The following is a 14,513-nucleotide window of genomic DNA, read 5'->3' as shown; positions in this document are numbered from 1 at the left end:
AATTATAATTTATACTAAATAGATAAATAAGAATTTATTTGACTAAGGTACCTCTTTCTTTTATATTCCTTAATAATGCTTCATTTTTATACGAATATAAAAAGTTTCCAATCGCTGTGCCTAAGAAAATAATTAATATAAAAGTTTATAACATCGTTTTTAAGTATGCTAAAGTAAAAGGCATGCAGTCACCGGTAGTACTTTAATATTGACCATCTAACTTTTTTCTTAATAAGAATGCTCCGGAGTGATCCATCAATGATTGTTCGTGCAAATTATGTAAAAAATGTGAGATTTTTCGAGCCTAAAAGAAACTTGGAAATTTGCCAATATCGGCCACAATTAACGCGTGCGACCGGAATACATTCATGCATCTTGAGAAACGATAGCAAGCCTCAATTTTGATGTTTTGTTTTACAAAATTAAAAAAAAAAAAAGACTCTGGCGAAGTTTCTCATGAACTAATTTGAGTAAAAGCCGTTAATTGACGTAATTCCCAATCCAAGTATTGTATATGTTACCGGAAAAGTATGAAACGCCTGCATTATACAGAATGCCGGACGTTTTTAGGCAAAGTATGAAATATGAGAAGTATTACATACTTTCCCTAGGCATTGTACATAATGCCTAGGCATTTTATAGAATGACAAATGTTTAGTTGAAATAAACGCCCTGATGAGGTTATTGTGTAAATGATGTGCATGTTACTGTGAATGTTACGGTTGTTGTTGACTTTCACCGGTGAATGTTGACAATCACATAGTCGCTTTGGTGAATATCCGAAATATTTACTACATCCGATTTGATATTAATTTATTCGTGGATATATAATTACATTTATTCGATATTTTAATACTTACTGACGATAGATTAGAAGAAACAACAATGTTTGGAGTGTCGGGCAAATATATACCAGGCAATGGCACTTGATCTTAAAAAAATATCAATGTAGAGTATACCGGGCAGTGGCACTGAACCTTAAAAAAACATCAGTGTAGGATATACCGGGCAATGGCACTTGACTTTAAAAAATATTAGTGTAGGGTATACCGGGCAATATTATATTGACACCTTGTATTAAAAGTAACAATTACGGAATACCCTATTTTTGATTCGATACTTTATATTTGAAAAAAAATTATTAGAAGGTATATTTGCCAATTTTTTAAGACGTTATCTGAAATTTCTAAATTCAAGATGAAATTAGAGGGGTTTTTTTTGTTTCGTCTTGAAGAGTACTACCATCTTTACATTCTCGCCTTCCACAACTGTGATTCCTCAGATGTTCTTCTTTTTTATTTTCACATTTTACTTCCAATATGCGTAAAGTTCACTTGCGGCCTCTGTGTGAAGGTTCTTTTACTATAATATAAATCATGTCAGTAAATCCTTGTTTTAAATTCTTAAATGACGCAATTTTCAAGAACGCACCCTCCCAGAATTAAATTTTCCTTTTTGTATGCTTCTTTTCAATTTTTACTTTATTATAATTTGGTGCTCCATATTTCTGTACAGATTTACTAATTCTATCACAAGTACACTTTACTAAAGGCTCAGTCAGTAGTTTAGAATTGTAAAATTAAATTATCAAAATAAATATTAATATAAAATAAACTAAGTTATTAGAACATATTTCTAAATTAAGTAAAAAAGTTTTAGCAACTTTGAAAGAAAGTAAAAACACATTTTATTATAAATTTCTATATTTTATTATATTGTTGTCTTCTATAGGTGTTCGCAACGCTCGAATGCGAATAGAAGACAGATTCAATGCCTTTGGCACTCCCCCCTTCCATCACCTTCTCTTTTATAGGAATGTACTACTATGATATTTTTTTTATTCAATTGTTAAAAATATTTTTTAAAATTTTCACGATGCTTTCTTTCAGAATTGTGTTTAATGTAGTTTTCGGTTCCATGTAGTTTACTAACTTAAAAGATTTTGATCTATTTAATCAAGAAGGAAACACCTTAAAAAAGATTCATAAGCTGCTTAATTAGTTCATTATAAACTTTAATTATGACTTTAATGAAGCAGAAGTAGGAAAACGGAAGCGTCAGTCAAAAATATAAATAAACGTGTTTTCGTAAACAAATACTAACGTGTTTAGTAGTGCACTGCTTTTTCTGATGAAAGCTCTTTAACGTTTCTAGTAAACGTGTATACAATATTCAATCACCCGTAATGGTTAAAAAACGTGGGTTTGATAATATATATGAAAGAGAATCTAACAGAAAAATGCGTCGCAAATCTTCATCTCATTTTACTCCCCAAGCAGCGAACTGTTCAAAAGAAGTATTATTTAACTTTTCTCTTTCTAATACCGTCTCTTCCTTCACTAATGACTTTTTTTGCATTATAACTTGAGAAACATAGTAATGAATGTGCTAGTATGAATACTTGTTCAGTAGTGACTGTTGACTAATTTCTTTTCTGTTTTCCGCTAAGCAATGGTCTGAGTTTTTCTTCGCATGGGACAAAATACAGGGTGACAAAAGAACGAGTATAATTATTAATGTTAAAAAGAGATGCATGGGCCCGAATTCTTAATTCCCGGCGAAAACTGAATCTTGTACTGGACAAAAGTTGAATTTATTGCCCAGACGCGTATTATAGTAGTAATCTATAAAAAAAATCATCTAAATTTTCATTGAGAGATGTACTCTTAAATTTTATATGAATCTTAATATGTATTTGCGTTGTGCATAAATGCGTGGTGTGAGGAAAAATCAATTATTTTGATACCCTTAAATTTGTTAGCTGATTCTGGGTAGTAAGAATATGGCTGGTGTCTGGTGAATCCCTAAATTTAAACAATCTGGAAAATATTGCAATTGATATTTTGTTTAATTAAAATAAATATCAATAAAATCTGGGTTAAGAAATTAGTTTAATTTTCAAGTATGTCACCAAGTCCAATAATTTTTCAAAAAACTTACTTTTCTTTTGAGCTATTAATTTTAGTATAATATTTACTATTATATTTATAAAATTATATATGAATTTTAGCAATTTTAATAAATAATTTTTCGTCAAAAAATTTATTGAACATTTAAATTAACAGAAATAGTGGCAGACGAGAATAAATAAAATGCCCTACATTGCAACAGTTATATTTTAAATTGTATTCTTCTGTGTTTTATTGTATTTTATGCATTCTATTCTTTTCCTGGACTTTGGCAAAACCTTTGGGGTACAGAAAAAGCAATTTTAGACTTTTGTCTTGCTTTCTCGATAGAAAAGGTTTTGCTTTTATGACATCCGAGGCTGGTACCCCCTGCAGACGTCAGCTGTGGTTGTCATATTTTCCAATTTTTTCATTTGATTAATTTCTTTTGGAGTCACTGCTGCTTAGCGCGTTTTTCCATAGGATGTATTATTATTATTTTTAATTGCTTTAATATTTCGAATTCTTCAGTAATAATTAGGTTGTATAACTTTTATTTGTTTTTAACCATTTGAATTAATTCAAATTTTATTTTGATTATAAATTTAATATTGAGTATAGTTATTATCAAATCTTTTCTACTGATTAAAGTTCTGATTTAAATTAAAAGAAATATTACTTATACTTTGATTAAATTATTCATTTTGTAAAATTTTACTCTTAGGTGAAAAATTCCCTCAGTGATGGATTGCTTAATTTGTACAAAAAGGAAGCTGATAAATTAAAGAATAACTCATATGTAGGAAGTGAAACTGAAGTATTTGAAAGTAATAACAGTTCAGTAAGTGCTGTAATTTTTTTTTTTGCCAATTTGTTTAAAATGTGCTCTTAGTAATTCAGTCTAAATTAACCCTACTGATACTACATTAATTTTCCTTTGCTTATAATATAATTTTTGTTTATTTTTTGGCATTTGACATTTCCTTATTTTATCCAAGTTTTTTGTTTTATTTTAATTTTTTAGGCTGAACATAGTTCAGAAGAGACAAAAATGGTTAATAGGTCTACAAAATTGGAGAAAAAGAATTACAGAGGTAAACTATGAATATGTTTTTAATTTAAAAATTGAAGTCTCTGAAATATTATCATTTAAGCTCATTTATTTTGCATACATTTAAATTTTAAATTGATGATCTTTCTGATTTTGCAGGTTAATTTAAGTTGAAAATCTTATTTGAAATTTTACCGTGAATTATATGAAAATCTTCCAAAGTAAAAACTATTCAACCAAATGAATTGAAAGAAAAGCAAATTCAAAAAATTAAATAAATACTAGTTAGAAGTGATTTTTTAAAGTGTAAAAGGTAATAAATTGCTATTAAATTTTTAGGAATATTCATAATAAAAATATTCTAAAGTTTATCATTAAAACAATGCTTACTCGATGAAAATATTTTTGAGAGCTTGCCGTAGAGCAAAATAATGTGTATAAATATTGAAATGCAGTCTATAGGCAAATTATCAGCGGATACATTTCCAAGGTTATCTGAGCAAGCTCTTTGTACCTTAACCAGTATGACACTAATCACACAATCAATTTTGGCACCTACAGGTTGCTGGTACCATCCACATTTAAGCAGAGACAACTGATGAAAATCTGGCATTATCTGGAAATAAAAGTGCTAATAGTTGTCGTTTCTATCTACACTCTGAAATTTGAATTCACTTAACTGTAAGACAGTGTTCATAAAAAAAGAAAATTCTGTTTTATACCATTTATATGAACTAGTGGGCTACGTCCCCTGCTCGCAAACGCTCGCCAACCCCCGAAAATTGCTACGCAATCTTATATGGTTTGCTTCGCAGACCAAGCTTGCTTCGCTCGCTGCTAACTTAGGTACATTGCAAATGCACAAAATTCTAAGAATTCAAATTCATATAACAACTTTTTTTTTTTTTTTAAAAATTACATCTTTTTAGTAAATACTAAGTCATTAAAATAAATTTGAATTCAAGTGAATGACATGTAATTCATTAAACCTATTAGAAATGTGCTATAGTATAAAATCTTAAGATAAAATTTCTAAAACTGATATCTCTTTAAAAAGGTTAAAATTTTGGCTATAATTAAGTCTATTAAAAATTGAAATAAGTGAATTGCAATGGAAAAACCTGCATAAACAAATAAATTCTAGTAAAACAAATAAATTCGTGATATAAATCAAAAATCGTCAAATAAATTCGTAATATATAAATTCGTGAAAAAAAGCGCTTTCGACAAAATACTAAAATAGAGATCTATCGACAAAGACTACTCACTTCTGCCTAGCTTAATAGTATGAGATTGCCGCAGCTGATGCTCTCTGGTTATTTCAGTTTCCGTTTTTAAAAGCGCTATATGTTGAGCCACCTCAGCTAGATTTGGCATGTGACATTTTTAGCGGCAATCATTGGTCGATTTTCTAGCGTTGCCATTTGGGGAGTTGTAATGAGGCTTTTTTTTGTCGCCGTGTAAGAGTAATATATATATATATGTTATATTGAGGCTTCTTACTATTTATTGATGTTAACATTATTTTCTATAAGCATATTTTCTTTAAACTATAAAGCTACCTGCAAAGAACTTCTCTATTTTATCATCCGACCTAACACAGATATCTCACAAGTGTTCTTGACCGTGAAAAATTGTGGTTTCTACTTTTCTATCTTCTAAGTGGCGAATGTCTGGAGAAGTTCCCCAAAGATTGTACAGTACACGGCAATCAATATATACAATCTGCCGTTTATTTGTGATCTTGAACTCAGGCAAGATATACTTGCTCTGTTGTATGGCAAAGTTGAAGAATTCATCATAGGAGGCTGTAACGATTTCGTTGCTTGTTCAGGTTGAACTAAAACTCTTATAAAAAACTTATAGAACTTTTGATAAAGTTTTCTGGGTAAATTTTATATGTACAAGGTTGTATTACAATTATATACACCGTTATTTACACTTATCATCACTTCTACCGAACACAAAATTATGTAATAAAAAGTTCTCAAATCGAGACGGCACAAGGTCCGCTCATGATGCTTCGTCTCACCAGACTGCCTGTCGCCTCTGTTACAGAGTCCAGTCTTTCTCCTCTTTTTGCAGGTGCATCGAGTTCGTAGAATTTCATGGGGAGACACCGGATGCCAAAGGGGAATGTACTCGGGGGTCAGCTGTCCAAGATGTTACAGACAAACACCCCCTCCTTAAAACGATTTTGTGAACTTAGGAGCAAAATCACTAAAAAATAATAGTTAGACAACAACGCAGCTTAATTACTTTACTAGAGACCATAAAGAAAAAGTCTAACTAAATAACACTAACAGATTGCATTAATTTTAAGTAAAGATTATCAATTTACAACTTAACAATAATTATGAAAATGAAAGGAAAAATCTCTTTTCTTTTTTTTCTTCCCTTTTTAATGATTGAACAAAAAATACAAACAAAAATTTTATACAAACAAAAATTTAAAACAAAATTTTATAACATAACAAAAAAATAAAAAATCATTAAGATTATTCTATTCTACTGAGACAGTCAGCATGCTTTATATCCTTTCCTGGTCTGTGAATCACAGTATAATTAAAAGGTTGTAAGGCTAATGCCCACCTCATCAAACGAGGATTATTTCCAGCATTTGTTTTCAGCCATACGAGAGGATTATGGTCAGTTTCTATTATAAACTTTTGTCCGTCCAAGTAGTGTCTTAATTTCTTGATTGCGAAAATTATTCCTGCACATTCCTTCTCCGTCGTGCTGAACTGTTTTTCTGGTTCGGAAAATTTTCGGCTAAGATAAAGAACAAGGTGTTCTTCATTATTCGCCCCCCTCTGTGCCATAATTACTCCGATACCTTTGTCAGAGGCGTCAGTCTGAATGTCAAACTCTTTTGAATAATTTGGGGCGTACATACTGGTTTTTTCGTTAATCTACCCTTCAATTCAGAAAACGCTTCTTCTAATTCCTGATTCCATTCAATAGCTTCCTTTCAGTGCTCTAGTGAAAGGTTCGACAATGCAAGCATAATTTTTAATGTAACATGCATAGTAACCTGACATGCCTAGAAACCGACGAATCTCCGTTTTATTTTTAGGGGGAGGGAAATCTATAACTGCTTGTATTTTAGCTTCCGCTGGCGTTCGGAAACCTCCTCCAACTATATGTCCAAGATATTTCACGCTACGCTGAGCGAATTTACATTTTGAGCTTGGCATCTGTGATTCGGTTTAAAATTATATCAACATGTTTTAAATGTTCCTCCCAGGTATCAGAAAAAATCGCCATATCGTCTAAGTAAGGCACGCAAAAATTTTCGCATCCTTTTAAAAGTAGAGCCATAAATTTAGAAAATTTATAAGGTGCTCTCATAAGGCCAAAAGGCATAACCAAAGGTAAATAGCAACCAAATGTTGTAACGAACGCTGCTAATTTTTGAGCCCTGGGGGTCAATGGAATTTGCCAATAACCTTTCGTTAGGTCAATTAGAGTTATGAATTTTGCTGAGGCCACTAATTCCACTCTCTCTTCAATATTAGGTAAGGGAAAATATTCTGCCCGAGTAATCGAGTTCAGTTTCCTGTAATCGATACAAGGACGGGGATCCTGACCAGGGGCTTCTACTAAAATCATAGGAGATGTGTAGTCAGATTCTCCGATTTCGATGATTTTTAACTCTAGCATACGTTTTATTTCTGCTTTTAATATTTCAGTCTGCCTGGGTGATGTCCTATATGGTTTTGACCTTACGGGTTGGTTACTTATTAATTCTATATCGTGTTCGATCAAATCAGTTTTTCCTGGGTCATTCGAAAAAACATCTTTGTGCACCATTAGCAATTTCTTTAATTGATCGATTTGTACAGGAGTGCGCTTTTCTATTAACTCAATATCTCTAATGATTTCGTCAAAATCGTAAATATTAGAATCAGCTATTGGGTATGAAATTTCCCTCGCTTTACCAACCCGCTGACACGGATAGCAACTACGAACAAATTCTTCCACCTTCTTAATTATGTTAGGCCAAAAATAATAACGTAAAATCTTATCTTTGGTTTTAGTTGCTCCCATGTGAACTCCGATCTCTTCATGACATAATTTTAATATTTTAATTCGATATTTACTCGGTATCACTAATTGTTTTTGAATCATACCTCTGTGATCTATTGACTGCCTAAACAATAATTGTTTCTCTATAAAAAATTCTGCATTCTCTTTGTTATCTTCACTTGCCTTTTCCCATGCCCTTTTTAAACTGTCATCACCTTTTTGTCGAACGCGAAAAGTGTTCGAATTCACTCCCGCTAATTCAAAAATCTCGTTTTTTTCTGCAGGTGGTAATTGAATATTTTCCTCCACCAGTTTTCTCTGGACAAAGCGGAGGGAAAGGGTATCCTCATTTTCTTCCAAGATTGTTACCCCCTGATCAACCTTTTTCTCTTCTCCTTCCCTTCTCTGGGGGGTTGACGATTCTATCCTCTCCATGAATTCTATCTCTTTAACTAAATTTTCTTTTTCTTTCTCGGCAGGGGTCAACCCTATTTTCGTCTCCCCTGATTTATCGCTTTTCTGAGATCGAGTGGTCTGTCTAGTAACCACAGCGTTCACTTTCTCAGGCTGCCTCTTTACTATTTCAATAAGCTCATGAGTTTGATTTCCTAGCAAATAATGTTTCATCTCTACTTCGCTATCCACTACAGCTGCTTTCGTGCGGATTGTGCCGACATCTTTTATAACGAGTTCAATATTTGCCAGAGGCAGGCATCGAAACGAGTTTTCAAGCGGTTGCTTCACCCATATAACTTCACCATTTAACTGATCAGGTTTTATAAATTTATTCGAAGTTAAATCGATACTTGATCCCGAATCACGTAAAACGGTCATTTCTGTACCGTTCACAATGGCTTCACTTAAATAAGGGGCAAAAGATGGTCCGAACTCATTTGTTTCGAGTTTATTGATTCTTTCTAATTTGTTTTTCCTCAATTTCGGGCACTGAGGCCGAAGGTGATCCGTAGATTTGCACTCGTAACATGCGGGTTTGCGGCGTTCTTCAAAGAATTTAGTTCTATTTTCTCTTGAATCTGGATAGCTTCTATCCCTCCAATTTAATTCTTTATCTCTTTGATCTTTAGATTCAGGCCGATTTTTCTCTACTTCTCTAGGTTTTTCATTCCATTTTTATATGGGACTTTTATGAGTTATATTTTTGCGTAATGGTTTTCTAACGGCTTCATATTCATCAAGTTTGTTAGCTAGAGATTCTGGGTCAATAAACTTCACCCAGGAATCTATTAGACCCTCTTTAATTTCTCCGGGGACTCGCCTTTTGATTTGATCTGTTAGCATAAGTTTTTTCAGGGCTTCAAAATCCGTAATTTGTACACCCTCCAACCAACCTTCGAGGTAACTCCGTAATTCAAATATTAAATCCTTCCACAACGCTCCGGGGCGCCTCTGATGTTGAATGAATTTTGTTCTAAATGCCTCGGGGCTTAGTTTGAACCTATCTAATAGCAATTTTTTTACATATTCAAAGTCATCAGCCCTTTCTTCAGGCTCCCTAATGATGATTTCGGCTATTTCAACTGGCAATAATGCCAAAAGTTGAGTAACCCAATCTCCTTCATCTATTTGTGCCTTTTTAGCTTGTCGCTGAAACAAGGTAAGAAATAATGCCATATCCAATTTCTCCGGGTCAAATTTCTGCATGACGGTTTTTAAGGAAATGCCCTTCGAATTTTCGCTGCTTGCTGATGAAACACTGCGACTATCCGCTGCATGTTCAATTTTGAGTTTTTCTAACTCATGCTCTCTGAGAGCTGCCATTTCGGCCAATCTCTTCTCTTCAGCTTCATTCTTTAATCTTTCCTCACTAATTAGTTTTATTTGCGCAAGCGCGATAGTTTTATCAAAATCGGGAGAACTCTCTATCTTTCTAATAATATCTATAATTCTATCAGCAGCCGTCAAATCTATCCCAAACTCATACGCAAGTATTTTTAAGTCCGGTTTGCGATAATTTCCTAACTCCGACATTTTTAGAAATTTACCTTACGATAATACACAACAAGTACCTTCTTAACAATAATTCAATACAATATGTAATAATGCAATATTTTTACAATAATACAAAATAAAAATTTCAAAAATATTAACTCAAGTAAATTCCGAAAAAAATTAAGACACATTTTTTTTTCTCAATAATGCACTTATTAAATAATATAATAAAATTTTGAGCCTTAACTCCTTTAATGTAACTGGTTCTTCACAGAAATAAACATATACACCTTAATTTTATAAGCATCTATCATTAACTCACTCTCAATAATCAAAATTTAATTAACATAACCCTTTTAATATTGNAAAAAAAGCGCTTTCGACAAAATACTAAAATAGAGATCTATTGACAAAGACTACTCACTTCTGCCTAGCTTATGTTGAGCCATCTCAGCTAGATTTGGCATGTGAGATTTTTAGCGGCAATCATTGGTCGATTTTCTAGCGTTGCCATTCGGGGAGTTGTAATGAGGCTTTTTTTTTGTCGCCGTGTAAGAGTAATGTATATATAGATGTTATATTGAGGCTTCTTACTATTTATTGATGTTAACATTATTTTCTATAAGCATATTTTCTTTAAACTATAAAGCTACCTGCGAAGAACTTCTCCATTTTACCATCCGACCTGACACAGATATCTCACAAGTGTTCTTGACCATGAAAAATTATGGTTTCTACTTTTCTGTCTACTAAGTGGCAAATGTCTGGAGAAGTCCCCCAAAGATTGTACAGTACACGCCAATCAAAATATAGAATCTGCCGTTTATTTGTGATCTTGAACTCAGGCAAGATATCACTTGCTCTGTCGTATGGCGAAGTTGAAGAATTCATCATAGGAGGCCTTATACAAGTTAAAACTTTAGACAAGGGTTAAATTTAAAATTTATTTCATTTGGAAACTAACATATTTCTTCAGATAAATGTTTAATATGGAATGAAGAAAATAAACATTTGTATTCTATTTGACTAGCATTTCCATTGTTTTATAAAAAGGTTCTTTTTTTATAACTTTTATCATTAATATTTTTTATACATATTTTATAAAAAGTTTTTGATATTTTTTTTCCTTTTTTTTTGTTGACATCTTCTATACATGAGTTTCTTAACTTATTGATGGAATTTTTGCCTTGTTAGATACTGTTAATGATTCACCTATGAAGCAGCACAGAGCAGAGAATAAAGATAACAAAAGTAGTGTCAGTATAATTTTTTTTATTATTTACAATTGGTTAGTTTTGTGACAAAAGCATTAAACTACTATTATTCTACTCCATGTTATTCACTTATGATTTTGCTTATTCATTATTCTTAAAAGTATTCTAGTCATTGCTGTATTTACTTTTAGTCATGTTATTACAAAAAATTTAAAATAGTAAATTTAAGCCATTAATGTTTAGAATTTGAACATAAATCTCACCATGATAAATATGTTTTAAATGTTTTTTGTATTTCTTGTTTTTGAATAATTCATTAATAAATGCTCATTTCTGTCATAAAATAATTAGATTTTTTTTTTTTTTTACAGTCTGAAGTAGAGTTTGATGGCACAGGAACACCTGCTAAAACACCTGCAAAGAAAGTGAAGAAAACTTTTAGTAAAAGTATGATACAAAATAGCAGCTTGTTAATAACAAGCTTAATTGTTAATTATAAAATAAATATTTAAAATATATTTTAAAAATTTTCTAGCACTTAGGCCAGTTCCTATGTCTTGAACAATAGCTTAATGTAGTTATGACTAGGAGAAAACTGAAAATTGATTTAAAAATTGTGATTCAATTTCAATTAAGAAATTTACTTCTCCCGCAGAAGTGAGCTTAAACGTCCATCTTGAATTTACCAAGGAGAAAAAGAATTAAAACTTAAAACATCACTTTCAAGAGCAGCAGTTTTCAAAAAGTGTAAGAAAGTAAAAGTGTAATGAAAGAAAAATGAATTAATATGAACAGCATTTAATTCAACAAAATGTGCAGCTAAATATTTCAAAGTAATTCCATTTTCCTATAAATACAGTCGAACCTCTATTTAACAAAGTTGCTAAATCCCGAAAATAAGTTTGTTAAACAGAAAGTCGCCTTTTAAAATGCTTAAACAACACAAAACAGGTTTCAAATTCATAAACACTAGACATAATTAAAAAAGCAATAGATACACCTTTATCTTATAAACTAGTATCTACTATTTATTTTATAAATCTTAGCCATAAAAGAAATCTACATGGAAAACAAGAATAGAGCAAAACATCCAGTGCTACACTATTATGCTATATACATTTTCAACTAAAAACAGCTAAATTTATGCATACAATTTTGACTGTATTTATATGCTGTATAAAATTATATCTGTAAAGTAACTATGGAAAGTGAATCTCAAAGAAAATTTCGTTAAATAGAAAATTCACTTCGCTATTTGGAAGTAATTTTATGAAGAAATTTCCAAAATGTTCTTGATTCCTCAAAAAAATTCTTAAAATAGAGAAATTTGCAAAATGGAAGTTCATTAAATAGAAGTCCGACTGTATATTAAATCTAATTTTGCAATCATCATTTTGTGATTGAAGCTCAGAATTCTGTTTTAAAGTCTTAATGAATAATAAATATGACTTTTAAAATAGAAGAGCTTATTTTACTATTTTCTAATGCAAAAATAGCATAGCATGTAATATTTTAGTTCTTTTTTTTATCTGTCCATTTTATATGTTTTCTTGAAATGCTTATCATATTATTTCCTAACAGACAATGTGATCCAAATGATTATGCAATAGATGTAAATTGCTATGGGGCTATTAAAGATTAGGTCAAAAAATAATTTGATATTTAAGTGTGTAGCACATGTGAAACACCCATAATTTATATATCAATATATATATGAACACACAGATTTTTTAAATCCAACTTATGAAATTTTTTATTGCAGATTTAACAGTTAAACAGTCATCTATTACTTTTAGAGATTGTGGAGGCATAGATAACATGTTAAAAGTAAGCAATGGTCATCTTATTTTACACATATGTTTGGAAACTCTTAATTTATTTGCTTTTATGCTTTCAGGACTTGTTCAAAATGTTCATGAGGTTAAAAGCTCCTGAATTTTATCGAGATTTAAATATTTCACCTGTTAGAGGTCTTCTTTTACATGGTCCTCCAGGTTCTGGAAAAACCCATTTGGCTCGAGCCATTGCTGGAGTAAGTATATTATTTAATATAATATATCATAATTTATAAATTCCAATGCTCTTACTGCTTTATTGAATTGAATTGAATTTTACTTTACAAAATTGGTTGAATAATTCCTGGCAAATTGAATTTTAAAAAAGTCGTATATTTAAAATTTGATTTCTTTAAAATTATTTGATCGATTTTGCTCAAATTTTGTATTCTGCCATAAAAATTTTCATTCTTTAAAGTGATCTAAAAGTTGCATACCTTATGATTCTAAATTTTTCTACCCATGTTAAATAAAATAATAAAAAATAATAATTACTAAAATTTATTTTTTGCATGGAACTATATTTGGCTAAACAAATTGCATAACTTTTTCAATTCATTTAAAATACTCTTGAGATATCGTGAAATAAGTAAAGTAAAATTAACATTAAAGAGTCCAAACTTAGGATCGTTCTCATGACAAAACTATTGGGACCATATTTCGGAGATAGTGGCTACCCCCAATATTTTGGGGGTCAGAAATCCAATTCTGCCATAAAAAAATATGTATTTATTTAGTGAAAGTAGGTTTTTGTGTCTGATTTTGTAACTTAAGATATCGTTTGCACTAATTAATTTGCATATTTGTGGTTACCCCCTTGGACCATTAAAATTGAGTCCTGGAACGTGAAGATCCAATCTTTAAATGAAATGTTACTCGGGGTTGTAAATTTATTTTTTTGCGCACTTTACATAAATTATTCTGTATATATTGTTAGGTATAATAGCTTTTTTTTTTTTAAAAAAAAATTATGTCAGGATAAGTTCTAAAAATCAGGAGGGGTCAACCATTACCTGGCATGCGATTATTCTTTGAAACTGTGAACTTTCTTCTTTTTTTAAAAAAAATCTTTTTTCATTATGTTTCTGAGGATGTTAAAAAAATGACCATACTGCATCAAAGTTTTTATCAGTTTTTGGTATTCCACTGTTTTCTAAGTACTATTTGATGTTATTTGATGTTAAGTACTATTTGATCTTATTGAATTAAAACTGAAGATTTCTCATCCTTTTATTCCTAGATTATATGAACAATTTTCAAATTCTATATTTTCTGACCTGTTAATGTATTAGTAATATAATATAACAGTCTTCTTTATGCAAAGTTTTAAAAAATCTATTTCAAAATATTATAATGTATTAAATTTTATAACATATAAAGAAAATGTTGCTCACAAAATGTCCATTCCTTCCAATCATATTCTTTTTTTGTTTCTTTATGTTTCAATTTCACTCGTTTATTACTGTAGAAAATCCCATATCCAGAGTTGTTGAGATTTCGGAAAGTCTCGAAAATAGATTTTTCTGGAAATGGATCTTTAGGGTTC

At 30.8% G+C, this 14,513-nt stretch overlaps 1 protein-coding gene across 1 annotated transcript in view; it reads left to right on the top strand.

Annotated features, from left to right (window-relative positions):
- Positions 1 to 2,036: 2,036 nt before the first annotated feature.
- Positions 2,037 to 14,513, top strand: part of LOC107450167 (nuclear valosin-containing protein-like) — a 36,248-nt gene continuing 23,771 nt past the window's right edge. Inside the window, exons 1-7 of the mRNA XM_043048696.2 lie at positions 2,037 to 2,296; positions 3,613 to 3,729; positions 3,913 to 3,982; positions 11,113 to 11,174; positions 11,504 to 11,579; positions 12,895 to 12,959; positions 13,030 to 13,164. Coding sequence (XP_042904630.1) covers positions 2,186 to 2,296; positions 3,613 to 3,729; positions 3,913 to 3,982; positions 11,113 to 11,174; positions 11,504 to 11,579; positions 12,895 to 12,959; positions 13,030 to 13,164 — 636 coding nt within the window. The 5' untranslated portion in view covers positions 2,037 to 2,185. The remainder of the gene's footprint in view (positions 2,297 to 3,612; positions 3,730 to 3,912; positions 3,983 to 11,112; positions 11,175 to 11,503; positions 11,580 to 12,894; positions 12,960 to 13,029; positions 13,165 to 14,513) is intronic.

The sequence above is a fragment of the Parasteatoda tepidariorum genome, chromosome 5, assembly GCF_043381705.1.
Source record: "Parasteatoda tepidariorum isolate YZ-2023 chromosome 5, CAS_Ptep_4.0, whole genome shotgun sequence".
Taxonomy (NCBI): domain Eukaryota; kingdom Metazoa; phylum Arthropoda; class Arachnida; order Araneae; family Theridiidae; genus Parasteatoda; species Parasteatoda tepidariorum.
This window is presented reverse-complemented; position numbering and strand designations above follow the sequence as displayed.